At 42.1% G+C, this 27,972-nt stretch overlaps 1 protein-coding gene and 1 non-coding gene across 3 annotated transcripts in view; both read right to left on the bottom strand.

The window, feature by feature from the left end:
* The window catches only part of LOC106610773 (collagen alpha-1(XII) chain), a 72,123-nt gene extending 46,689 nt beyond the window's left edge, over positions 1-25,434 (bottom strand). The window contains exons 1-14 of one of the 2 annotated variants that reach the window (XM_014210332.3): positions 25,252-25,434; positions 24,125-24,233; positions 17,442-17,558; positions 17,179-17,322; positions 16,726-16,782; positions 15,470-15,733; positions 15,037-15,201; positions 14,704-14,877; positions 14,213-14,503; positions 13,465-14,067; positions 12,224-12,502; positions 11,727-12,002; positions 11,323-11,598; positions 1,919-2,188 (exon numbers count right to left, since the gene is read on the bottom strand). In XM_014210332.3, coding sequence (XP_014065807.3) covers positions 1,919-2,188; positions 11,323-11,598; positions 11,727-12,002; positions 12,224-12,502; positions 13,465-14,067; positions 14,213-14,503; positions 14,704-14,877; positions 15,037-15,201; positions 15,470-15,733; positions 16,726-16,782; positions 17,179-17,322; positions 17,442-17,558; positions 24,125-24,194 — 2,986 coding nt within the window. In that variant the 5' untranslated portion in view covers positions 24,195-24,233; positions 25,252-25,434. The remainder of the gene's footprint in view (positions 1-1,918; positions 2,189-11,322; positions 11,599-11,726; positions 12,003-12,223; positions 12,503-13,464; positions 14,068-14,212; positions 14,504-14,703; positions 14,878-15,036; positions 15,202-15,469; positions 15,734-16,725; positions 16,783-17,178; positions 17,323-17,441; positions 17,559-24,124; positions 24,234-25,251) is intronic. The other variant, XM_014210333.3, reaches the window with a different exon arrangement.
* trnat-ugu (transfer RNA threonine (anticodon UGU)) lies at positions 21,270-21,343 on the bottom strand. The gene has a single exon. It is a non-coding gene; the product is annotated as a tRNA-Thr (tRNA).
* Positions 25,435-27,972: the final 2,538 nt, after the last annotated feature.

Below are 27,972 nucleotides of genomic sequence, written 5' to 3'. Positions count from 1 at the left end.
CCAGAAGCAGTGACGTTATCTGCAAGCTCAAAGAATGAGCCGTAACTGTCACCGTATCTCACTTTTTCCACATCACGCCCAAGAATGGGGCTCAAGTTTGGGCCTTCAAAACCCTTGTTTCCTGCATAACTCTAAAGCCTGCGTCACTCCTTTTGAAGGCTGATAGGAGTGAAGTAATTTAATAATGTTTTTTTCTTAGCATGTCTAGGTTCTATTTGTGGATTATACAGGCTATGAAAGCTATACGTTCATGGTTTATTTACAGAAATAAGGTCTGTACCCAAATCCAATCTCTTGAAGCCCGAAGCTATCTTGCTATCGCTCTTAATTGTCATGAGACAAATATGACCCACTCTGGACCTTGTCTTCATTCCTGGTGTTCTACATAGGCACATTCCAGTTATATATATTCACACACCTTTTCCACATTTTGTTGTGTTATAGGCTGAACTTAAAATTAATTAACACAATTCAGATGTTTCTGTCACTGGCCTACACACAATACACCATAATGTCAAATGTCATTTTACAAATGAATTACAAATGAAAACCTGAAATGTCTTGAGTCAATAAGTATTCAACGCCTTTGTTATGGCAAGCCTAAATAAGTTCAGGAGTAAAAATGTGCTTAACAAGTCACATAATAAGTTGAATGGACTCACTATGTGTGCAATAAGAGTTTAACATGATTTTTGAATGACTACCTCATCTCTGTACCCCACACATACAATTATCTGTAAGGTCCCTCAGTCGAGCAGTACATTTCAAACACAGATTCAACCACAAAGACCAGGGGGGTTTTCCAATGCCTGGCAAAGTTATGAATTACACGTTGGATGGTGTATCAATACACCCAGTCACTACAAAGATACAGGTGTCCTTCCTAACTCAGTTGCCGAAGAGAAGGGAAACCACTCAGGGATTTCACCATGAGGCCAATGGTGACTTTAAAACAGTTACAGAGTTTAATGGCAGTGATAAGAGGAAACTGAGGATAGATCTACAACATTATAGTTACTCCACAATACTAACGTAATTGACAGAGTGAAAAGAAGGAAGCTTGTACAGAATACAAATAGTCCAAAACATGCATCCTGTTTGCAATAAGGCACTAACGTAATACTGCAAAAAATGTGGCAAAGAAATGAACTTTTTGTCCTGAAAACAAAGAAGTGTTGTTATGTTTGGGGCAAATCCAATACAACACATTACTGAGTACCACTCTCCATATTTTCAAGCATAATGGTGGCTGCATCATGTTATGGTTGTCCAGCAATGATGAACAACCAATTTGACAGAGCTTGAAAAATGTTTTAAGAATAATGCGCAAATGTTGCCCAATCCAGGTGTGGAAAGCACTTAGAGACTGACCCAGAAAGACTCATAGCTATAATCGCTGCCAAAGGTGCTTCTACAAAGTATTGACTCAGGGGTGTGAATACTTATGTAAATTAGATATTTCTGTATTTAAATTGTAATACATTTGCACAAATTTCTAAAAACATGTTCTCACTGTCGTTATGGGGTATTGTGTGTAGATGTGTTAGAGAACAAAATTATATTTAATAAATTTTGAATTCAGGCTGTAACAACAAAATGTGGAATAAGTCAAGGGTTATGAACACTTTCTGAAGGCACTGTAGATATAACTCTCTGCGGTCATGGAGTATTTTTATATCCTTTCCCAGCTCTGAGTTAACCCAGGGACGAGAAATCCGGAAATGCATCTTCTCAGGAAGAAAGAGAGAGGGAGAGCTACAGAGGCAGGGAGAGAGAGTAGAGAGAGAGAGAGAGCACGAGAGAGAGAGAGAGAGCGAGAGACCGAGAGAGAGAGAAGGGGAGAGACAGAGAGAGAGAGACATAGAGAGAGGTCCCACAGTAAGTGTGTGTATGGTGGAAACATTAGGGTGTGACTTACTATCTGTGGTCTCAGCACCAACGAGCGGCTCTCCCTCTCCCCTGCCGTAGGCTGCGTACACAGAGACCTGGTAGCGCGTCTCCGGAGTGAGCCCCTCAAGCACAGTGGTCGTTACGTCCCCGGGGACGGACTTCTCCCCTGTCTCCTCCGTGTACAGCGACTTCCACTTCAACCGGTATGAGCGCACGTTACCGAGCGCCGCCGTCCAAGAGACAGCGAAGCTGTTGTCTGTGACATCTTTGGTGACAAGGTCTTTAGGGGAGCCAAGGACTGTGAAGGGAAAGGGACAGAGTTAAAACCTTAGGAAGCTGGGATACATCATCTCACATATCAGTGTTAGTACATAGAGTCTTTGACAAGTGGACCACAGCAGAGTTTGTGTCAAGGGTGCTAGTTGATGTGGTTGTTTGTCTGCATGTGGGTGCTGATGATTTCAAGGCAGACAGATGCAGTCTGGGGGACTGTGTTCTATTGAGCAGGAGAAATGAGCTGGTATAGCGATAAACCACCAACAATCATTGATCTGTTTCTGTTTAACCCCTCGGGGTGTTTTTAAAACCAGTGATTTACCTTGTTCATAATCTGAGGGTTTGGAAAAAGCTCTGCAAAACCAATCACCCGATTCCAGCCCTCAGCTCAGAGCGTCTAGCAGCACTTTCATTTTCCATCGAAACAGAAGAAACTTGATCCATTAAAGTGTATTTGCTACAATCACAGATGTTGCTCTCTCTCGCTCTCTGTCTCTCTACATCTCTCTCTTTCCTGAGAGACTATTGGGGTGGGTGGGAAGTAGCAGACGCTGAGTTACGGGAGAAGGATTTGCGGTGGCGTTAGCTGAGTCAGCTGTCTGCCAACAGATCTTTGGCTGTTTTGGGCGCCCCTACTGAGATGGGCTCTCTCAACACAGCCTGGCTGCGCAGACAAGTTTCACTCACCACAGGGAGAAAGACCACCTCACATCTCTCTCCCACACAACCTCAGGGCAGGACAGGAGAGGACAGAGCTGTGGCTGTAACCTGCACACAGCCTGGACCTAACACTGCTAATGAGGGAACAGCTAGAGATATCAAATCAGATATCAGGTAGTTAATGTGTGCCAGTAAAGAGACACCTCAGTGACTGGTTTGGCTGTGAAGCTAGCATGATTCTATGTGTTATCAAACGTCATCAATCTAAATGAATAATCCAGGGTTCACTATTCAACCCTTATTCACCAACGAGGCAGTGTGGGTTGCAGAGAGAGAAAGAGCTGCTCCAGATATGAGGAGTAATGAATTCAACAAGGAATGAACGGAGAATTACAGATTTTGGAGGGCCTGTCCAGGATAATGTGCTGTGGCCCCTGTAGATGCCAAGTCCCCTCTATCCAGGGTGCAGCGAGCTGCTGTCAAGCGCTGAGGAATGAAGCCACTGACTTTCCCGGCTGTGCTGCTGCACAAGAGGGACCGGGTCACACAATACTCACTTCTGCAGACAATGGCCCACTTTTCCCTCAGTACTTTGAGAACAGCACAGTCACAGGGCCCTGTCTGACCAAGCACTAAAGCACACACATGAAACACATGGAACACAGACGTAGACAGCTAGCTGGCGCCATTTTGAGTTCATCATCAAAGTTGAATCAGTTGGAATTAGCTAAGCTTGCATTTGAAACCAACAATTGCAAGCCGAACTTAGATTTGTAACTACATAATTGGGCCTGGCCTCTGTGTAGCGAACCAAAGAAAAGCATTAAGGAAGAACTGAGGAAGGAGCCATCAACCAAGGATGACTTAGAGCACATATTCATCAGCAAATTGGCTAAACAGTTGTCATCGTAATCTCCTTAATCTCCAATAAGGAAACAGATCTGACAAACACAATGGGTCTTCACTATATCACTGAGACACAGAGCCTAATCTGTATACTTCACTAACTGAAGTATAGGAGTAGTAAAGCCAGGGGTTTCCTGTAACCAAGGCATGTTTGTTGATGTACCTAAACTTCAAATTGACTGCCAAAAGGCTTGTGAGTTTGTGCTTGAATTGGAATGTGTCAAGAGGATGAGTCAGGTGCTAGGAAACGTACACCATGTGTGCTACCTGCTATGAGGCTGAGCATTCATAAAAAGCTCACCCTCTCCGCTCACGTGGACACAAACTCCGGTCTTGTCAATGTAACATAATAGCATGCATTGACTGCATTCATACAGTACATGATTTATTGCCCGACAAACAGACTACAGACTGTTCTATTTCTTGAGCACACAGGTAAAGAAGAAACGCCACTGGAAATTGAGAAATTCACTTAAATGTACAGATCAACAGTTTAGTTCAGTTTGATTTGAGAACAGCTCTTTCCTGATTGCTGGTCTAAAGAGGATCCATCAAACCCACTATTCCTCCAAAGTGCCATTTTAGGCCTGGCACACCCATTTACAGTTCATTCATGTAACTGCCCTGGAGCCCTGGTCCACCTAGAATTTGTCTAGGCCAGACCATGGTAAAGACACAGGGTTCACCTGCGTGTGAAGGATGCCCTGCTCTGCCCTTTCGCCTCAAAGGACCTTCAGTCTGGAGGAAAACAGCCACAACTGGCTCCACTGTGACACTGAGCCTGGCAAATCACCGCTCCGCCAAGAGCCCAGTTTCCAAAGGGATAGTCATGAAAGGAAATCAACTCAAATGGCTAGGAATTCACCTGGTTTCACGCCACACTCTGTGGCCCATGAAATGCTTACTACTTGCAAATGCTTACTACAGTGAGGGAAAAAAGTATTTGATCCCCTGCTGATTTTGTACGTTTGCCCACTGACAAAGAAATGATCAGTCTATAATTTTAATGGTAGGTTTATTTGAACAGTGAGAGACCGAATAACAACAACAAAAAATCCAGAAAAACGCATGTCAAAAATGTTATAAATTGATTTGCATTTTAATGAGGGAAATAAGTACAGTGGGGAGAACAAGTATTTGATACACTGCCGATTTTGCAGGTTTTCCTACTTACAACGCATGTAGAGGTCTGTAATTTTTATCATAGGTACACTTCAACTGTGAGAGACTGAATCTAAAACAAAAATCCAGAAAATCACATTGTATGATTTTGAAGTAATTAATTTGCATTTTATTGAGAGTCTTTCCACATTTTGTTACATTACAGCCTTATTCTAAAATTGATTAAATCGTTTTTCTTCACTATCAATCTACACACAATACCCCATAATGACAAAGCAAAAACAGGTTATTAGACATTTTTGCTAATTTCACATTTAAATATCACATTTATATAAGTATTCAGACCCTTTACTCAGTACTTTGTTGAAGCACCTTTGGCAGCGATTACAGCCTTGAGTCTTCATTGGTATGACACTACAAGCTTGGCACACCTGTATTTGGGGAGTTTCTCCCATTCTTCTCCACAGATCCTCTCAAGCTCTGTCAGATTGGATGGGGAGTGTTGCTGCACAGCTATTTTCAGGTCTCTCCAGATATGTTCGATCGGGTTCAAGTCAGGCCTCTGGCTGGGTCACTCAAGGACATTCAGAGACTTGTCCCGAAGCCACTCCTGCGTTGTCTTGGTTGTGTGCTTAGGGTCGTTGTCCTGTTGGAAGGTGAACTCAGGTGAACCTTCCAACAGGACAACGAGGTTTTCATCAAGGATCTCACTGTACTTTTCTCCATTCATCTTTCCCTCGATCCTGACTAGTCTCCCAGTCCCTTCCTCTGAAAAACATCCCCACAGCATGATGCTGCCACATTCATTTGATGAAATCTTCGTTTCATCAAACCGGAGAATCTTGTTTCTCATGTTCGGAGTGTCCTTAAGGTGCCTTTTGGAAAACTCCAAGCGGGCTGTCATGTGCCTTTACTGGAAGATTCTCCCATCTCCACAGATAATCTCTGGAGCTCTGTCAGAGTGACCATCGAGTTCTTGGTCACCTCCCTGACCAAGGCCAGGAAGCTCCCACGATTGCTCAGTTTGGCCAGCCACCTCTAGGAATGGTCTTGGTGGTTCCAAACTTCATCCATTTAAGAATGATGAAGGCCACTGTGTTCTTGCGGACCTTCAATGCTGCTGAAATGTTTTGGTACCCTTCCCCAGATCTGTATGGACAATTCCTTCGACCTCATGGCTTAGTTTTTGCTCGTACATGCACTGTCAACTGTGGGACCTTAAATAGACAGGTGTGTGCCTTTCCCAAATCATGTCCAATCAATTGAATTTACCACAAGTGGATTCCAATCCATTTTAGAAACATCTCAAGGATGATCAATGGAAACAGGATGCACCTGAGCTCAATTTCGAGGCTCATAGCAAAGGGTCTGAATACTTGTGTAAATACGTTATTTAAAAAAATATTATTTTTTAATAAATTTGGAAAAGTTTCTAAAAACCTGTTTTCACTTTGTCATTATGGGGTTTTGTGTGTAGATTGATGAGGAAAATGGTTTAATTTAATCCATTTTAGAATAAGGCTGTAATGTAACAAAATGTTGAAAATGTAAAGGGGTTTGAATACTTTTCGAACGCACTGTATGTGAATTTGTCCCAATAATTTTGGTCCCATAAAATGGGAGGACTATGTACAAAAGCTGCTGTATTTTCTAAACGGTTCACCCAATATGGATGAAAATACCCTAAAATTAAACCTGACATTCTGCACTTTAACCTCATTGTTTCACTTCACATTCAACGTTCTGGAGTACAGAGCCAAAACAAAAAAAGTGTCACTCTCCCAATACTTTTGGAGCTCACTGTATATAGTGCAATTTCTCAAGCAATTTCTCAAGCAATAATTTAGCTAGGACTGTCTGGGAGTTGTCTGAGTGGGGACAGGAAAATGTTTAACTTGCTGTTATTGGTAGAGAGGTTTGGAACTCTCTTTCTTCTTGGACTATGAACTAATTTAGCACCTGGGGATGTCACCAAGCAGGCCAAAACATCCCACTTCAACAGGCTGAAATTTCAGGCAGTCTTTTCAAACAGCTCTTACACTAAAAGGGCATGTTTTCAATAATTTTATAGAAAACATATTTTTGCCGTCCGACCCAAAACATAAGTAAAAGTTTACAGTTGAAGTCGGAAGTTTACATACACCTTAGCCAGCTCAGTTTTTCACAATTCCTGTCATTTAATCCTAGTAAAAATTCCCTGTTTTAGGTCAGTTAGGATCACCACTTTATTTTAAGAACGTGAAATGTCAGAATAATAGTAGAGAGAATTATTTCTTTCAGCTTTTATTTCTTTCATCACATTCCCAGTGGGTCAGAAGTTTACATACACTCAATTTGTATTTGGTAGCATTGCCTTTAAATTGTTTAACTTGGGTCAAACTTTTCGGGTAGCCTTCCACAAGCTTCCCACAATAAGTTGGGTGAATGTTGACACATTCCTCCTGACAGAGCTGGTGTAACTGAGTCAGGTTTGTAGACCTCCTTGCTCGCACACACTTTTTCAGTTCTGCCCACATATTTTCTATAGGATTGAGGTCAGGGCTTTGTGATGGCCACTCCAATATCTTGACTTTGTTGTCCTTAAGCCATTTTGCCACAACTTTGGAAGTATGCTTGGGGTCATTGTCCATTTGGAAGCTCCATTTGCGACCGAGCTTTAACTTCCTGACTGATGTCTTGAGATGTTGCTTCAATATATCCGCATAATTGTCTTTCCTCATGATGCCATCTATTTTGTGAAGTACACCAGTCCCTCCTGCAGCAAAGCACCCCCACAACATGATGCTGCCACCCCCGTGCTTCACGGTTGGGATGGTGTTCTTCAGCTTGCAAGCCTCCCCCTTTTTCCTTCAAACATAACGATGGTCATTATGGCCAAACAGTTATATTTTTGTTTCATCAGACCAAAGGACATTTCTCCAAAAAGTACGATCTTTGTCCCCATGTGCAGTTGTAAACCGTAGTCTGGCTTTTTTATGGCGCTTTTGGAGCAGTGGCTTCTTCCTTGCTGAGTGGACTTTCAGGTTATGTCCATATAGGACTCGTTTTACTGTGGATATAAATACTTTTGTACCTGTTTCCTCCAGCATCTTCACAAGGTCCTTTGCTGTTGTTCTGGGATTGATTTGCACTTTTTGCACCAAAGTACGTTCATCTCTAGGAGACAGAACGCATCTCCTTCCTGAGCGTATGATGGCTGCATGTTTATGGTGTTTATGGTGTTTATACTTGCGTACTATTGTTTGTACAGATGAACGTTGTACCCTCAGGCGTTTGGAAATTGCTCCCAAGGATGAACCAGACTTGTGGAGGTCTACAATTTTTTGTCTCAGGTTTTGGCTGATTTCTTTAGATTTTCCCATGATGTCAAGCAAAGAGGCACTGAGTTTGAAGGTAGGCCTTGAAATACATCCACAGGTACACCTCCAATTGGCTCAAATGATGTCAATTAGCCTATCAGAAGCTTCTAAAGCCATGACATCATTTTCTGGAATTTTCCAAGCTGTTTAAAGGCACAGTCAACTTAGTGTATGTAAACTTCTGACCCACTGGAATTGTGATACAGTGAATTATAATGAAATAGTCTGTCTGTAAACCATTTTTGGAAAAATGACTTGTCATACACAAAGTAGATGTCCTAACCGATTTGCCAAAACTATAGTTTGTTAACAAGAAATGTGTGGAGTGGTTGAAAAACGAGTTTTAATGACTCCAACCTAAGTGTATGTAAACCTCCGACTTCAACTGTATTCTTTGTTCTTCAAACTGGGCTTCGCTTCGTGTGGTGTGGGTTCTATCTGCTTTTTCTCTCCCCATGCTCTTTGGGCCCCTCACTGGCCTGGGAGGAAGTGGGCAGTCAGTTATCTGCTGGAGGAACCAGCCAGTACTCGACCGCTCACAGCTTTGAAGTACAGTACCTCCTAGGTAAAACCTAACACATGTTGAGAAAGACTCCCCGCTTTAATACATATTCTCACCATATTGTTTTCTAAAGGCTCACATTTCAAATCTCAGCAATTACTCAGCTCCACTTTACATGATTCGGGGCCCATTAATCAAGCCAACCTTTATTGGTCAGGAATCAGGATATGGTAGGCTCAACATACAGTAAGCTTGTCACAGGGGGCGCTATTGTCTTCATCAGCTGTTAGCATTCTCTACCATACAGCCTGACTGTGTCTCCGGGTTCTCCAGGTCCGCCTACATAGGCTAACTCACACAGTGGATGACTGGAAGTCTGTGGCCCCCTAAATAATGAGATCAGTGTTGGCCTGTTTTTCTGACGTCAAGCTGTGCTGCTGTAACCAGACCAAATGCTTTGTCATGGAGCACAGAGAGGAGCCCAGACACTGGTTCTATTCTGGTGGGAGGCTAAGGCTAATGAGTCAGCATAACTGACCATGTCATGGAATCTCAGCATCTGACTTCTGACCTTCTGACCATTCCCAGGCTGGAGATCCAGAGGTGGACACGAGGTCAGTTTTGTTGTCAAAGAAGGGGGAGAAGGTAGCCTCAGGCAGGAGAGTCCCATGGAGAAAGAATGAATGTGCACCATTCAGCATGTGAACTGAAAATAGCTACATGATACTTCATAGCAGGACACCTCTCCATTGTCCTCCAGTGCAGGAGAAGGCTTCTGATATTTCCTTGTGTAGAAGCCATTTGATCTGCTAGACATGTCATTTAGGTAGGAGGTGACATTGAGAGACAAGGACTCCACAGCTTGGTCATGATGAATGATATAAGCTTTGATGTGTCGAGGGCTCAAACTGCTTTTGAGAGGAGAGACCATTTGTGACCGACCGGCTCAAATCGGTCTTATGTAAAAAAAAAAAAATGAAATTGTGTTTTTTACATTGGATAAAAGTAGAGACTCAGAGCTACAAAATGGTATATCATACACTACAGTTGAGGAACAATGGGAAAGTAGTTTTGCTTTGAAAGTTGATAAACTCACTTTTGAGAAAATGGCCTTTGAATGTTTTGGTACTACTACTTTGTCTACACCCATTCAGCATCGTTCACACCATCTTAAACTTTAGCCCCACCCATCTCTTTAAGGGTTGATCCGAGCGTTCTGTAGTGACCTGCTGCTAAATCTTTTTTCCTCTCTGCCCTCAATTCATTTCCATTCGAATGATCTTTAATTCGTCCAGTGACAAGGACTATATATCTCTAGTCCAAACATTACATACTACTGAGCCCAAAACCAAACTGAAACATGGCACATACAGCCTCCTGAGTGCCTGACCCCAGTCCTAGTTGAGCCTCCCCTCCCCAGAGCTTTCTCTCCTAGACCACCCTCAGGATGGAACTCCACTAATGTCATAAAGCTATCCAGAGACCTGTGATTGGGCTGCCATGAGCAGAATGGATTGTGGGGGCGTGTAAGTTCTGGCTTGTAGGATACAGGGGTCTTTGTGGTTGTTGGGCGCCCTGGGAACCAAGCTAGCGTGACCCGGACCGTAACCTCCTGCTGCCATGGCCTGAAGGTTTTCCTCTAGGCAGAGCTGCCTACTGAAAAGCCTATATAGCACTAACAGATGTCCCTCACACTAATTCACTACATGTCAGTCCTGAATAATGGTCAGTTTTCTAACACTATCCCCTAGGGTTAGAGAGAGGGGAATAGTCTTCAAAGGGTTTGGTAAATGTTGGCTAATGTTGCTCAATTAGATTCTTGAAGACGTAGGCCTACGTATGCATCAAAGTCTATGGTTGAGGATCTTAGTTAGCAGAATAGCAGAGGTAGCCGTCTCTGCTCAGCAGCATTGCTAATACAAATAGTTTACGAATCGTTAAAGTGATATCGAAGAATTGTTAAACAACTCCCCATTTGCCAAATAAAATAATCTTGAATAAATAATCTTGAATAATCTTGAATAATCTTGAATAAAACTGCATGAGCTAGCCTAGCATGGCATGTGTTGGCTGTTCCCGGAGATTTTTTAGGTTTACGAGAGTACCCCCACTCATTTCCATCTCTTCCAGCTTCATGGGCGGTAAAGCAGAACTAACCTACAGTTTGTCTGTGCCACAGGAATGACATAAAGCTCCACATTCCAGCTTTTTCACAGTTTCCCTTATACACTGAGTCAGAGAAAAGGGATCCTGACATATCTAGGAAGGATTTCTAGGGCAGTAGGATTTCCTAAAGACTTTCACATCATACTCCGAAAACAAAGAACATTAAAAAAAGACAATTTTCCCTTTACAAAAAATGGAAGGTTAAGAAACAGAGGCATACACAATTACTGGCACTATACTTCTTTCAGTCTTTAAAGTGGAGCAGGACACAATGCAGTACACAGAGATGGCCAGTATAGACACTCACTTTGAAGATGGCCTCAAGCTATTTTTCACACTCTTGCTCACATCAGCTGTCAAAGAAACACAACCCCATTCTTCAAAGCAGCCAAAGAGCAGACAGTCATAATAAAGACAGACACAAGAAAGTTGTTCCTGTACCTTCCAGGGTGGTGCCTGTACCCAGGAGGGGGTCTCCCAGCCCAGAGGTGTAGCGGGCACTGACAAACAGCTCATATTCAGTAGCAGGCTGGAGGTTCTTCAGCAGGGCCACGGTGGTGTCTCCCTTCACAGCGATTTCCTTCCTCTCCCCGGTGCCGTCGGCTGGTTTGAAGGCCACACGGTACTGGAGGACGTTCCCGGGAGCGGCCCGCCATGACACCATCATGCTGGACACGGTCTCGTTGAAGACATGGAGATCACGGGGAGAACCACGGACTGAGGGGGAAAAGACATAGGGGTCAACCAATTACTGCATCTTCACTTATGTACTGTATAGTAAAAAACTGCATTAGCTACAGGTAAGGAATTTAAATGTTAGCAGCCATGCTGGCTAACTTACTGACCTTCCTTGGTGGTTCCGTCCACCTGCATCTCGTCTCCCAGGCCGGGGGTGTACTCTGCAGACACAGACACGCGGTAGGTGGTGATAGGGAACAGCTCCTGGAGCACGATGGTGGTGTCAGGTCCGTTGGTCTGGGCCTCCAGCCTCTCTCCTCCCCCCGTCAAGGGGACATAGGACAACCGGTACCTCACCACGGGCCCTGGCGCCGCCAGCCACGACACCCGGAAGCTGTCCGTGGTCTCTTCAGACACACTAAGTCCCCGCACAGTCCCTTGCTCTGGAATGGAGAATGTTTAGGTTTTGTTTAGAAGTAGCTTGTCAATATAACTTTTTAAGAATAAATATTCTGGATAACCTATTGAATGATTTTGCATCTAAAGGAGGCAACTTGAAAAGCCATGAAAGTTTCTTGTGAAAAAAACTAAAGCACTAAAACTTAAATCTCTTCACTTGCTTATGCTGTGAAACCCCTGAACGTGTACGCTTTCAACCCCTTACCTTCCAGAGTGGTCTCCTCCCCCGACAGAGGGAAACTGTCTCCTTTGTCGTACTGGGCGAACACGTTCACCTCGTAGGTGGTGAGGGGAGTGAGGTGTGGCAAGATTGTGCTGGTGGTGTCGGCTGGCACAGCCAGGGAGATGTAATCCTCAGTGATGTCCTCGGCCTTACGGAAACGCACCAGGTAGGACATGACGTTGGTGGCATCGGTGGCCCAGGTGGCACGGAAGCTTCTAGACGTCACCTCAGAGAACACCAGGTCCCTGGGTGCAATCAGACCTGACGAGTGGGATAAAACACAATTAAATGGCTGGTTTGTGTTTTGTCCTCATAGACAATGTCATCATAATGGCTTTTGATAACATCAAGCAGAGCTGTATATCTCATTCCTTCAGAAAAGCTGGAATGGAACCAATTATTTGAACTCATTCAACTTTGTTCACAGTTCCATCTCTGAACATGCATAGGAAACACTCCTCGTATGCTAGCAGTATGCATTCAGTCAACAGGGTTGCAACACATTCATATTACAAACCCCTGGACATTGCCAATGCCTAAATGTTCTGTATTCTTGTGACAGGGGGATCATTACCAATATGTGCAGCAGAGAAACTCATGTCATGCTACCATGGTGTTGAAAACCATCCACAGTCCCGCTGACTTTCAGAGACAGGTGGCCTTTGAATTAGCAGGACAATTAGGTCAGAATAAAAGTATCCAGTCAGTTACTATAGTGTTTAAAAACAGTAAACGATAACAAATGGTGTAACAGGCTCCCCTGAGATGCAGGCGTATGGTTCTGTGGTATTTTGGAGGCAGCGTGATCAGTCAGGGAAAGTTAAAACAATGAATATGTCTCGCTTGTGTCTGCCTGAAACAGACCCAAGGCATTGGAAATAAGAAATGAAGATAATTACTCAGCCTTTTTGTGTTGTGCAGATGTAGTTACATCATGACATCACTATTTCAGTAGCACAGCTCAGTTTGACCTGCTGTACCACATAGCAAATAACTGATTACAATAGACTGTCTGGAGTTTGAGGTCATTTAGCGGCTGCCACTAAAGTTAACCAGAATGTATGGTTATATAGCTATAGTTACAGGCACATGTACGGACCATGGTAAGCATGCTCAACTTCAAACTGGGGTATGTGTTATGAGTAGGCCTAGGAGTTGACCACATGCCCAGACCAAGAAAACCCTGGCCTTTTGTTATAAGGGTATGTTAAATGGCTACTCACTCCTCTTCTTGATGTTGAGGAGCTCCTGTTCGATCCTCAGGCAGATGGACTGGGTGAGCTCCTTGGAGATCCTCTGGAAAGCATCAAAGTCCTCCACAGTGTACACGTGGGTGGCCGCCGGGGTGTTAGCAATGGCTTCCAACTCGGACCTCACAGCGTCCTTCACACCCACAGCAAAGATCTCCACGTCTATATTCCTCAGGTTGGTGGCAGCGTCCTTGAAGGAGTCAGAGGACTTCCCGTCAGTGATGAGGACCATGACACGCGGGACACTGTCGCGAGACCCTCGGGTGGGGATAAAGATCTTCTCTCTGACGTAGTTCATGGCCTTGCCCGTGTTGGTGGAGCCTCCTCGGTAGGGGAACGTCCGGACTGCCTTGACCACTGAAGCAATGTCATTATAAGTGTTCAGGGCAAACTCTGTGTGGGGGTCTCTGCTGTACTGGACTAAGCTGAGCCGGATCTTGTCGAGCGCGACGTCGAAGGAGTTGACCAGGACCTCCAGGAAAGCTCTGACCTTGGCAAAGTTTTGTAATCCGATACTGTAGGAGCCATCAACCAGCAGGACCACGTCAGCCTGTACGTCCACTCCAAGAGAGCATTCTGGGGAGGGAAGGACATTAGATACCTTCTGTATATGGTCTACATCGTGATTTTTAAAAGTTTTTATAGCAACAATGTAATGTTTCAGTGAGTGAGTGAGTGAGGGACTGGATCGCTGATATGCTGTTACAGAGCTTTATCTCACCCAATGACACCTTGACTGGCTGAGTCTTCTCCATGGCCAGGACAGCATCGCTGGGGGTCAGACCCTTCAGGGCGAACAGGCTGATCTCGTACTCGGTCTCTGGGGACAGGTCCCGGATGTTGACAGTGGTCTGGGTGGGCCCCACGTATACAACCTGGCGCTTCATCCCAGCCATCATGGGCATCAGGGTCAGCTTGTAGCCCGTGATCTCCCCTAGAGAGGCATCCCACGTCACCCTCATGGACTTTGAGGAGATCTCAAGCACCTGGAGGTTAGAGGCCGGTTCCACCACTAGAGACACAACAAATAAACACTGTTGAGGTTGGAATGTACTGTAGTATGGTTGGGAAACACTTTAACAATACATTTACAGTTACATAGTTGTTGTCGATTCGTTACACTGACCGCCTATAGACAATGCACTTGAAATAAGTGAAGATTTAAATCAAACAACGGAAATGTGATGTAATGCATCATCTATAATGTCTTACCATCATCTCCGCTCACTAGAGAGTTGAGCTGGTCTTCCACACCGGAGCACACCTGAACGATGAGCTTCTGCTGCACTGCCTTGATCATATCAAAGTTAGGTACGTTGTAGACATGTGTGCTGTGGGGAGTTGAGGCCATTTCCTTCAGTTCATCCTCATCTGCTCCTTTGATGCCTAAATGGTGAAAAACATCTCAGAAGTTAGCCTGAGAAATGGAGTAGTGTGGAAATCAGCCATTACGGAATCTCCAGAATTTCCAGGCATTCAAAAACTAAAAGCATTATAGAGATGTTCTCAAGAGAGAGTAGCATTCAGCAGTAAAACACACAGTACCTAAGGCAAATACTTCCACTCCAATGTTCCTGAGTCGTTTAGCGTACTCTTCCACTGGGTCCTGGGATTTTCCATCTGTGAGGATCATGGCTATCTTTGGAAAGCCTTTCCTGGCGCCGGCCGCCTCCGTAAATATGTTTTTCAGAAGGTAGTCCAAGGCGTCCCCTAGACACAGAATGTAACATATCAAACCTTTAAGAAAATAGAGTTTCTTAAAACATTTTTGCTTATTATAACATTTACTGTCTGTGGGCGAAAGCCTACCTTGAGAACAAGCGTGTAACCAAAACATGTACCTCAATCAACGGAAGACTTGCACCAATGTTCTAGTTACACACACAGATCTCAAGTTAGGATTCAGTCCAGCAAGAATTTACAAAAATATCAGCAGTACTGCATATCCATGCTGTCTAGTCCCACCTATCATGTATACCTGTCATGGTGTTTCCTCCCTTGTAGGGCAGGGTGTTGATGGCTCTGAGCAGCTCTCCTCGTTTGGAGTGGCGGTTGAGGAGGAACTCAGTGCGGGTGTCTGTGCTGTACTGGACCACAGCCACCCTGGTCTTATCCTCTCCGATGTCGAAGGCCCCAGCCACAGCACTGATGAAGCTGCGGATGTGCTTGAAGTTTTCCCTGCCAACACTCCAGGAGCCATCCACCAGGAAGACCAGGTCTGCTATGGCACTGACTGAACACTCTGGAGGGGTGGAGAGGGGGATGGGGTAGAGCAGGAACACAATCAACTGTCTGGACACAATCTGGCAGAACTCTAATGAATACTGTATATCTGACAGACTGTCTCTGACAGATGGTATTTCAACAGACATGATGACAAAAAATTGTTTTTATAGACCAAATAATCACTAAAACTTTCAGCGGCATTGTTTGGTTTTATGTTTTCAAACCCCCATGATTTTTCTGGGTTTATCATGAATAGTTCATTTTCTCTGGAACATCCAAGATGATTGGCCGGACTTCTATGAATGTCTCAAATCTTAGCTCTCGTAGGTCCACTTGACTGAATATCCTTCCATGCTTCTCACATCTTGTTATTATGGAGTTTGAAGATTTCTTGACAAAACATCAAATATCAAGTACTATGGATTTATCTGGCCAATTAGGTCAATTGTGAAAGAGTGTTATGAGCGTTCCACCATAAATAGCTTCTAGGAGCAAAGGTTTTTGGACCATCAGGAACTTTGGGTTCAATTTCCACCCAAAGCGTACATGGTGAGGGAAAAAGTGAGCATGTCTCCCTGTCAATCCACAGACTGAACTCACAGAAAGAGGCACAGAACTCCAGTAAACTGACTTCTGGTCAGAGCAGTAATCCTTTCCACTTCTTCCAACATTTAAAAAGACGGAAATGCACAGAGCTGGCACAACAGTGACGTCATCCCTCTCCTTGGATTATACGCATAACAGAAACCTCTCATTCTTAGATTTTGATGTGAAGACTGTTTTCAATCACAAACTAATTCTCAGCCACTGTCGGAAACCCCTGTTTGCTCAAATATTAACAACTCAGCAGTACAGATGGGGTATTTGAGTCTGAGGAAATTATTCCAGGGAACAATATTATGATTAGAATGGAAAAACACAAACATATGGACTTGTAAGATCATAAAGCTATGTGGACAGGCAATGGGCATAGCGCAGATTGGTTGACATTGACGTAAACATACTTACTGATTGCATCTGAAATCTGCGGCCTCCTTTCTGTTTCACTTGTGTTACTGGACTGAACTGAAACAAAAAATAATTTGGACTGTTATCATGACGTCCTGTGTGCCATGTGCCATGTATGGGGAATAAATCCAAGACATTCAACAAATCATCAAGCCTCTTCAATGGGATACCAATCACATACATATAAACATATTTGTACTGGTTAATCAGCGATAAACAGAGTGTGATTCAAGTTTTAAAAACAGATTTATTTGATTCTAATGACGCTAGAAGCTATCAGACAAGATGGAGGTTTGAAACCATGTAATGGGTCCTTTGTTCCTTAAAACAGAAGAATCTAATCTGAGATGAAACCGTTTTCATATCAGTCCATATCAGCCTTTTGAGAAAGCCATCGGATTTTCCCAAAGTTATGTTTAACCTTGTAACAGCATCAGAATCTTGAACACTTACTAGTGAGCTGCCCAAAGATGGGTATACTCTCCTCTGTGCCATCATAGGAGTTGATGGACACTGAGTAGTCCAGATCAGGAGTTAAGTCTGTAATAGACGTCTTTGTAGCAGTGGCTGGGAGGTTTAACTCTCTGGCTGGTTCATCTGGGATATAGAGAATGGGTTGCCATTAGAATTGGTGTAAATGATCATTCGGGTTGTCAAGAAAAGCTATAACTAGTCAGGCAAACATCAATGAACTAATGAGATCAATAAACACAAACCTGTATCCGATACAACTTGTATTTTGTAGCCCTGTATCCTATGCGATGGTTTACTCCATGACATTTGCACTGTGTTCTCATTTAGAATTGTAAATTTCAAGTCTGAGGGGGGCTCCACTGCAAACAAAAGAGGAACTGATGTTAACTTACATACATGAATAACAAAACGTGTGTATGAGTTTAAAAATGTTGATCAAGTATTTCAGCAAGACATTTTATATCAAGCATTCACATTTAGCCCAACGATAAACACTTCATGAATGAAGTTGAGACGTTCATTGTTGAGGGAGACAAGAAGAACCGACATCCATGGTAAAAGTGACAAAAAAGAAACACACAACAACATTTAAAAAGTGTGAGTAGCCATTTTGGAAAACAAAATGGCATTTGTTTGAATTGCACAACCAGGTAACCCTAGTCAGCAACTCAAGCACCGGAAGTCTGGAGTACACAACATTAATACAGACCAACTCCACACAAAACTCCCCTGAGTGCAAACATTGAGTGACCCATCCAGTACATGCTGAGTGCAGTCCTTACCACGCATGCCCAACCAACCAGCACCAACACGTTGACTTGAACAACACATAAGTACAGCAACATTTTCCTTCCAACGTTATTGATTATACAATGGAGTCAAGATTGCCAGGTAATGTTGAGGGTGGCATTTGCTGAATTTAACACCCAATGTTATATATATACTCTAAAGTTGGATGTTTTGCTAGAGCAGTTCAGACAGCTGTTTGATTACTTTTTTTACTGAGGAATGTGTTTCGTTTTTCATGATGGTGTTTTGCAAGTTACTTATCTTAAATTATTTGTAAATATTGTATGCTTTTATTGCATTGGAATTGTAAATATTGTGAATTTGTATGATTGTGTGCGGGGCACCCTTGTAAAAGAGGCCTCAATGGGATTTCCCTGTTTAAATAAATAAAAATACAGAGTATATATACCTATTTTGACAAAATGAAGTGTTTATGTATGTATATATATATATATATATATATATATATATATATAGAGAGAGAGAGAGAGAGAGAGAGAGAGAGAGAGAGAGAGAGAGAGAGAGAGAGAGAGAGATTCTAGCACAAGTCATTGGCATAGATCCATTGCAAACCTTGCAAAAAGAATACACAATGTGTCACAGGAGACTGTTGTGTATGTTCTTTTCATTGGCAGAGTGCACAAGATGGCGTGAGGTGAAGGCACACTGCGTACACAGTCAAAATGAAGAGAGAGTTAAGATACAGAGGAAAAATAATGTACACATTCAAAATAAACAAACAAAAACTGTGACAGATGCAATCCGACAACACGCGTATCCACATTGAGCAGGTTGCCACGGTACCATGCATGTGTACATGAGAAAGTTGTTCAGAACAACTTGACAAATTGGGTGAAAGTGTTTCCATGTACACGAGGGACCACACATAGAGACAATAAATGTATTTTAAAATGATATTCTTCCTCACTGGGGTTTCACATGCAACCTATTTAGATCAGAGGGTTGGGTGACCTTTCATCTTTATGTGAGTGCAGTTAAAGGAGAGTGTAAACAAAGTGTTTAAAAAGTACTATTTTTTGTTTTGGACAGACAAACTTGTACTTAAGGGTAAACAGCATAACAACATTTAACTGCGTAGAATATAAGAAAGTCTTAATATCTATGAAGTGCTGTATGAGTTTCTATTCATCCTGTAGCCTATGGCTGTATATGTACTTCTCATAGGCTACATACTATAGTCCAGGATGATGATGAGGATGTGATAAAGACATACATACAAAGGCTGGTCTTTCAGACCATGTCAGCGAGTGGACGGCATGCAAGCTGCTGAGGAGGGGAATTGGGATGGGATGCAAGAATATCACTGTAAAATACCTGCTGAGAAAAGCCACAGCTCAGGACACACTGAATGTACAGGCAGACAACATCTAGGACCTGAGCCAAGCTGGTATTGGTACACGGTAAAGGAGGATCACCAACCTGCCACATCAATTTAGGGGGCCCGGGTAAGTTGCCCTCCTCTCCAACAAAGTCTCTCGAACAAGAATCAATAAACCCACTTGGGGGTTGGGAGGGACAGTGGGGAGGAAAGTTGGGTAGGGAGATTGTCTTCACTCACAAGAGCAAAGAGCTGTGTCACATCGCTCAAGGTGTTTGATCATCGTTGTACAAAAAAAGTCGCAAGCCAGTTGGAATCATTCATGACAGAGTTGTTAATTTACACATTTTCTTTTCAGTCTTCTCATGTTGCGTTTTAATGTCATTTTCTAAAACAAGATATTGAAAAAAATACATTGACGATATAAAATAATCATAATAAACATTAGCAGATATCTTTTCAGTCTCGTTCCCTCTGCCAGGTGCGGATGCACATCACAGCACCCTGCCTGACCAGAGGCCTTACCCATGGCCAGACTTTGGCTACTGTCAGTAACCTCAGTCTGCGGCCAGTCAGCCATTCATCCTGGCCTGCTCTACTGCCAGGCCAGCCAGTCAGAGAAAGAGCTCTGACTCTCCCAAAAAGGCAGAACAGATGCCAAAGTAATTCCGCAACATGTGCTGACATTAAACATTTCTGCATATTAACTTTCTATATGGATTGCAACTCAGCGTTTTTGAGAATGTCCGTAAGAAGGCTAAAAAGGCTCTTTGTCTTTGCCCTGTCTGAGGATTAATTAGCGATTCTCATATTACATCTTTTCATTCCGTTAGTGAAGATAAATGGGAGTTGACATTGGACTCCACCAAAAAAGCTTTCAGGGAAAAAAAGGGAACAATTGAATGCTCCAGTTTTTGAACATCAAGGATATTGAAACTATGATGTCACATTTCTACAAATGATCATGACCACTAATTTTGTTTGGATATTGAAATATGAGAAACAATAAAATCTAGAACAGCTACTGTAACGTCAATGTAACAACATAATTACAGAGGGAAATAGCTAAACCATGAAATAATTTTAGTTTAACTTTACTTAATTTTTGTTTGAGAAAACATAATTGGAAAGATAATTTAAAAAATCCTATCCAATTTTTAAAGGACTGACTATTGGGTCCTGGATTCTTCTACCAAACAATAACGTCAATAAGACGAAGGTAACACATTGTTACCTGGCCTTGTGAAGACACTGACATCAATGTAAGAGTCAGATCCAACTGTTACAGTTGACATGAGTCACTGTTTTCTCATTGGTAAAGTTGTAAACATTTCCAGAATTTGGGATATGACATTTAAAAAACCAAATTGAGAATATATATATATATATATACCAAGATGAACTAAATGTCAAATAAATTAATCAAATTGTAATTATCTTGAAATAACTTCTAGAATGGGACTCCTAGAATGGGACTCCTAGAATGGGGAATCATATTACATCACAGAGAAAGGGAAGAGGTGTAGACAGAAGCGTCACGCCCAGGGGCATGTTCCCTCTCAGATTTGTCCTGTTTAAAAAACATAAATTAATAAATGAATTACTAAACTTAATAAAGATTTACCATCTAGTGGCCAAAAGGCAGTTTTAGCATGGGCAGCGCCATTGAGAGCTTCCACCATTTTAATGTAGTCAACTGGGTGGGACTTCCAACTTTATTGGCTGATCCCTCTTGATGACCCTGCTGGAGTCATGTCCAACCGGGTAATTAGGAGGAATCACCCAATCATTTAGAAAAAAATTGGCAACTTCAAAATGAAGATTGCCTCAATGGCACTGCCCATACACTATAATTTACATTTTAGTCATTTAGCAGACGCTCTTATCCAGAGCGACTTACAGTAGCGAATACATTACATACATTTTTATTTTTTTTCGTACTGGTCCACCGTGGGAATCGAACCCACAACCCTGGCGTTACAAACACCATGCTCTACCAACTGAGCCACAGGGGACTATATAGATAACTTTTCTCTATCATTCTCTATAGATGGGTTAGCTGACAACGTCACGAAAGCAATGCGGTGGCTTCCTTTCGGCCTGAAGTCTGCAAGTTGTTGTGATTCTGGATGGCCAGATAGCTACCAACAATGACAAGAAACTGCCATGTGGGGAATCGTGACTTGTTTCAGATAGTTTCATCTTGTTCTTGATGTCATGTCTTGTTTTGAGGTGTTTTGACTGATTTCATGTCAACGCTAATATGGCAAAAGAAATCGCTAGCTAGCTAACCAACAACTGTAACGATGTATTTCAGAGACAAGTGCTCATTGTGCAAATTAATTTTTGTTTTCAACAAACATTGGAGACTAAATATAGTTTACATGTCAACAATCTAAGCCAACCCAGTCTGTTTTGCCCCATGGTTGCGCGAGCATCGGTTTTGCTGATAAACAACCAACCTGTCCATTGTTTCAATGGAAGTCTGAACTAAGTAGACCAGACACAGCTGCTATTGCATTAGTGTCTACGGGACAGCACCCCCTTAAGTAGATCGGAACTGACCATGTTTTTCAATGGTAAACGGCCTGAGTAAGAGTATACTATCCACCATATTTGTTGTAGACCAGAGTGACACGCTGCACGCACATACACTACATGACCAAAAGTATGTGGACACCTTCTCGTCGAACATCTCATTCCAAAATCATGGGCATTAATATGGAGTAGGTCCCCCCTCTGCTGCTAGAACAGACTCCACTCTTCTGGGAAGGCTTTACACTAGATCATTAGTGAGGTTGGGCATTGATGTTTGGCGATTAGGCCTGGCTTGCAGCTGTTGTTCCAATTCATCCCAAAGGTCTTCGACTGGGTTGAGGTCAAGGCTTTGTACAGGCCAGTCAATTTCTTGGAAACACAGAAATATTCTGGAATGTCATTGTATGCTGTAATGGTAAGGGAACTAAGGGGTCTAGCCCGAACCACGAAAAACAGCCCTGGATAATTATTCCTCCTCCACCAAACTTTACAGTTGGCACTATGCATTGGGGCAGGTAGTGTTTTCCTGGCATCCGCTAAACGCAGATTTGTCCGTCAGAATGCCAGATGGTGAAGCGTGATTCATCACTCCAGAGAAGGCGTTTCCCCTACTCCAGAGTCCAATGGGGGCAAGCTTTACACCATACCAGCCGACGCTTGGCATTGCACATGGTGATCTTAGGCTTGTGAGTGGCTGCTCGGCCATGGAAACCCATTTCATGAAGCTCCCGATGAACAGTTATTGTGCTGACATTGCTTCCAGAGTCAGTTTGGAACTCGGTAGTGAGTGTTGCAACCGAGGACAGATGATTTTTACGTCTTAAGCGCGTCAGCACTCGGCAGTCCTCTTCTGTGAGCTTGTGTGGCCTACCACTTTGCGGCTGAGCCGTTCTTGCTCCTAGATGTTTCCACTTCACAATAACAGCACTTACAGTTGACCGGGGCAGCTCTAGCAGGGCAGACATTTGACGAACTGACTTGTTGGAAAGGTGGCATCCTATGACGGTGCCATGTTAAAAGTTACTGAGCTCTTCCGTAATGCCATTCTACCGCCATTGTGTGTCTATGGAGATATCATGGCTGTATGCTCGATTTTATACATGTCAGCAACGGGTGTGGCTGAAATAGCGGAATCCACTAATTTGAAGGGGTGTCCACATACCGTTGTATATATAGTGTAGTTTGATTTTATTTTAGCTGCCGTGAATGTGATGGGCAGAACTCGCAGGAGGTATGTTTGTAAATTAATTTGATAAAGATATTAATAGCCTATTGATTCCCTCTTGATTAATAAATAAAACTAAAATGTTTTGTTGTTTCTCTGTAATTCCAGCCAGCTAGCTAGCAATTTTATCAAGTTGGCTTTAGCCAAGTTGGTAGCCCATCTATAAATGGGCAACCAATCTCCCAACCTCATAACGAGCTACCAAGAAGCCATTTCAGGCTATCAATCAAGTTTGAGCAAGCTTGTCTAGCTAGCCTAACTATCTTAGCTGGCAATGTTGCTAGACATTAAAAAAGCAAGCAATTACTAAATGTACTGAATAAGATTCATATTCTATTATTTTACCCATATTTTAGCAAAGATGCAGGCTGGGGCTGTGGAAATGTAACCACTGAAATTAATAGATAGAGCTATGCATGCAAAGATTGACAGATATCTAGATTGTTATTTTGAAAACTCTAATGACAAATAAATACACAATTGAATAAAAATGTTTTAATTATTGGGTAATGATACTATATACCCATGTGGCAGTTGTACTAAAGGCATACAAGTTTACATACAAGTTTATTAAAATGACACTTGAACAGGTGAAGGCAGTATGCTTAGAAAACTATGTAGAAAATATAGGTTTATTCATTTCTCTTCTTTACATAAAATTTGGCATAATGATTATGTCTCTTGATTCCAGGAAAAAGCTGTTTGAAAAATTCTAAATTCTCCAGACCACCCCCTACAACATGTACTTTGTGCCCTCAGATTTTTGGGGTGCATGGTGCCCCTGGGTGCAGGGCAAGTCAAATCAAGTAAAATACACACAACTGGGTATCATTGTTTTAATCATACTGTACAATGCATTATGGTTGTTTCCATGTGATGGTTCTCGCACAATAAATACCATAAATCCTAAATCCGGTAGGTTTATATCAAACAACTAGAGAGAGAGAGAGAAAGAGAGAGCGAGAGAGAGAGAAAGAGAGAGCGAGCCAGAGTTGGGGGGGTATTTGAAAAGGGCAGGAGGGAGGCACATTTACCTTGCGCTTCAACCGAGGCGAATAACACTGCAACGAAAGCCGACACGGCCAATGACAGCCTTATCTTCATTTTTAGACGTTATGGGTCAGCAGCAGCACATTAATGAATCTGAGGAGAGAGTTGCGTTCAAACCCATTAGGTTAAGCTTTGAGAAGAGAATGGGCAAAAAGTCACGAGCCTTTGAAAGGGAATATATAAAATTAACGTGACTGAAGAGGCAAAATTTGGTTCAAAGGAGTGAAAAGTAACGACCTAATTTTTGTCACCTCATGCATGCACCGTTGTCTTTTACATTTTTTTCATTTAACCTCTAAGCAAGTCAGTTAATAACACATTCTTATTTACAATGACGGTCTCAAGAATTATCATAACTTAATTATCATAACTCTATTAACTATTCGTTAATAACCATTAGTTAAAAAATAACAATTTCACATAGTTTTAGTAAATAATTGTATCATAATTCGACCTGTCGTATAGGCTCGACGGTTGAGAATTTCGTCAAATGCAAACCTGCCTCGAATATCAGAAATAGGCTACTGGTCCTACAGGTTGTGCACCCCGCCTAGTGGCACATGAGCTCAAATAGGCCTACTGAAACTGTAAGGACATTTCATTCAGTTATCCCATTTAGCTCCCAAGACCCTTAGAAGTGGCCCTTATATATCCTATCATGAATGTCAACGTAATATACATCAGGCCCATAGATAACTTAAAAACCAATGTAGCATAAATAACTTTTGCCAAAACAATGTGCCTATTAGCAAATTACAAATGATCAACTAATTTATTTGTTACTTTGGCTAGGCTATTCTAATTCAATGTTCATACTCTAATAGAGTGTACTTATTGATTCCACACAGAGGTGCCGTCATAATCCAACATACATGTTCCTTTATGGGAAAAATACAGGCTGAAGAACTAACCAAGCACAAAAAAAATCTTTCACCTGTCTGGCAGTTATTCACAGAAAAAGAATAAATCAGTCCTTTCATTAGAAAAAGCTCATAAATATAGCACATACAGCTAAGCACAATGTTTTATTAATTGAAAACCATTTATTTTGTATAAATCATATTATTTCTAACCCACAGCAGGATAGAAGAAAATAAAACATGTTGCTCACCTGGTCAATGTTAACAGAAAAAAATCCTAAAATGTAGGTGCACCCGCCTTGAAGACTCCCCCTTCTAGAAACTGATGGAGAACTTTCAGGAGCTCTGGATGGACACTTCTCTCTAGCTGGCTACTGGAAGATCCAACAGCATGTGTCCCAGAAAGAAAGTCTCTTTCCAAGTGGGAAGAATCTTTCCACAATCTGCTACTTAATAGGGGGCTGTTCCCAACTCTCATTTTACAATAAGCTCTTACGAAACTCCACTGGTAAACCTCGCAATGGTTTGATATATGAAACATCCCCCAAAGTGGGAATGCACTTCTGGAAACTGCATTATTTTCTGAATTCATTTGGCACATTGATCTTATGAGTTACAAGTGCCTAATGGGCAACCCTAAGGAACATAACATGTAGGCTATATATATATATATACATATATATATATATATATATATATACACATAGATACATATATATATACATATACAGTATCAGTAAAAAGCTTGGACACCTACACAATCAAGGGTTTTTATTTATTACTATTTTCTACATTGTAGAATAATAGTGAAGACATCAAAACTATGAAATAACACATGGAATCATGTAGTAATGAAAAAAGTGTCAAACAAATCGAAATATATTTTATATTTGAGATTCTTCAAAGTTGTCACTTTGCCTTGATGACAGCTTTGCACACTCTTGGCATTCTCTCAACCAGCTTCATGAGGTAGGCGCCTGGAATGCATTTCAATTAACAGGTGTGCGTTGTTAAAAGTTAATTTGTGGAATTTCTTTCCTTCTTAATGCATTTGAGCCAATCAATTGTGTTGTGACAAGGTAGGGTTGGTATACAGAAGATAGCCCTATTTTGTAAAAGACCAAGTCCATATTATGGCAAGACCAGCTCAAATAAGCAAAGAGAAATGACAGTCCATCATTACTTTAAGACATGTAGGTCAGTCAATGCGGAACATTTCAAGAACTTTGAAAGTTTCTTCAAGTGCAGTCGCAAAAACCATCAAGCGCTATGATGAAACTGTCTCTCATGAAGACCGCCACAGGAAAGGAAGACCCAGAGTTACCTCTACTGCAAGAGGATAAGTTCATTAGAGTTACCAGCCTCAGAAAATTGCAGACCAAATAAATGCTTCACAAAGTTCAAGTAACGGACACCAACTGTTCAGAGGAGACTGCATGAATCAGGCCTTCATGGTCGAATTGCTGCAAAGAAACTGCTACTAAAGGACACCAATAAGAAGAAAACACTTGCTTGGGCCAAGAAACACGAGCAATGGAAATTAGACCAGTGGACATCTGTCCTTTGATCTGACGAGTCTAAATTTGAGATTTTTGGTTCCAACCGCAGTGTCTTTGTGAGACGCAGAGTAGGTGAAAGTATGATCTCCGCATGTGTGGTTCCCACCGTGAAGCATGGAGGAGGTGTGATGGTGCTTTGCTGGTGACACCGTCAGTGATTGATTTAGAATTCAAGGCACACTTCACCAGGATGTCTACCACAGCATTCTGCAGCAATATGCCATCCCATCTGGTTTGCGCTTAGTGGGACTATCAACAGTGAAGAGGCGACTCCGAGATGCTGGCCTTCTAGGCAGAGTTCCTCTGTCCAGCGTCTGTTATTTTGCCCATCTTAATCTTTTCTTTTTATTGGCCAGTCTGGGATATGGCCTTTTCTTTGCAACTCTGCCTAGAAGGCCAGCATCCCGGAGTCGCCTCTTCACTGTTGACGTTGAGACTGGTATTTTGCGGGTACTATTTAATGAAGCTGCCAATTGAGGACTTGTGAGGTGTCTGTTTCTCAAACTAGACACTAATGTACTTGTCCTCTTGCTCAGTTGTGCACTGGGGCCTCCCACTCTTTATATTCTGGTTAGCGCTGTTCTGTTAAGGGAGTAGTACACAGCTTTGTACGAGATCTTCAGTTTCTTGGCGATTTCTCGCATGGAATAGCCTTCATTTCTCAGAACAAGAATAGACATGAGTTTCAGAAGAAAGTAATTTGTTTCTGGCCATTTTGAGCCTGTCATCGAACCCACAAATGCTGATGCTCCAGATACTCAACTAGTCTAAAGAAGACCAGTTTCATTGCTTCTTTAACCAGAACAGTATTCATAACATAATTGCAAAAGGGTTTTCTAATGATCAATTAGCCTTTTAAAATTATAAACTTGGATTAGCTAACACAACGTGTCATTGGAACACAGGAGTGATGGTTGCTGGGCCGCTGTACGCCTATGTAGATATTCCATAAAGAAATCTGCTGTTTCCAGCTACAATAGTCATTTACAACATTAACAATGTCTACACTGTATTTCTGATCAATTTGATGTTATTTTAAACAGACTTTAAGTGGATTTTCTTGTGGATCTCGAGATGCGCTCACTCAGGCAACTTTTACACATTGAAAATTGTAGTAAACCAAGTTGAGCCACTGATGTTAAAACACTAACAGTCCTACATTTAATGAAAATTACAAACAATAAAATACATAACATATTTAGTACCATTTCACTTGATTAAGTAATTACAGGTCAGGTAGGCCATGTGAACAGCCTTGAACAGTTTGGGTATTATTGAGGCAGTGTTGCCTTTCATTATAAACGTTTTGAATGGATCTTCATGGAGTAGAAATGGTCAGTCCAGTTTCTTAAAACCAATCTAGAATATGTCACTCATTTCATGGTCAGTGAGGCCCTCTAGTGTTTAAAAGCA

This window comes from Salmo salar, chromosome 09 (assembly GCF_965601325.2).
Source record: "Salmo salar chromosome 09, fSalSal1, whole genome shotgun sequence".
NCBI lineage: Eukaryota > Metazoa > Chordata > Actinopteri > Salmoniformes > Salmonidae > Salmo > Salmo salar.
This window is presented reverse-complemented; position numbering and strand designations above follow the sequence as displayed.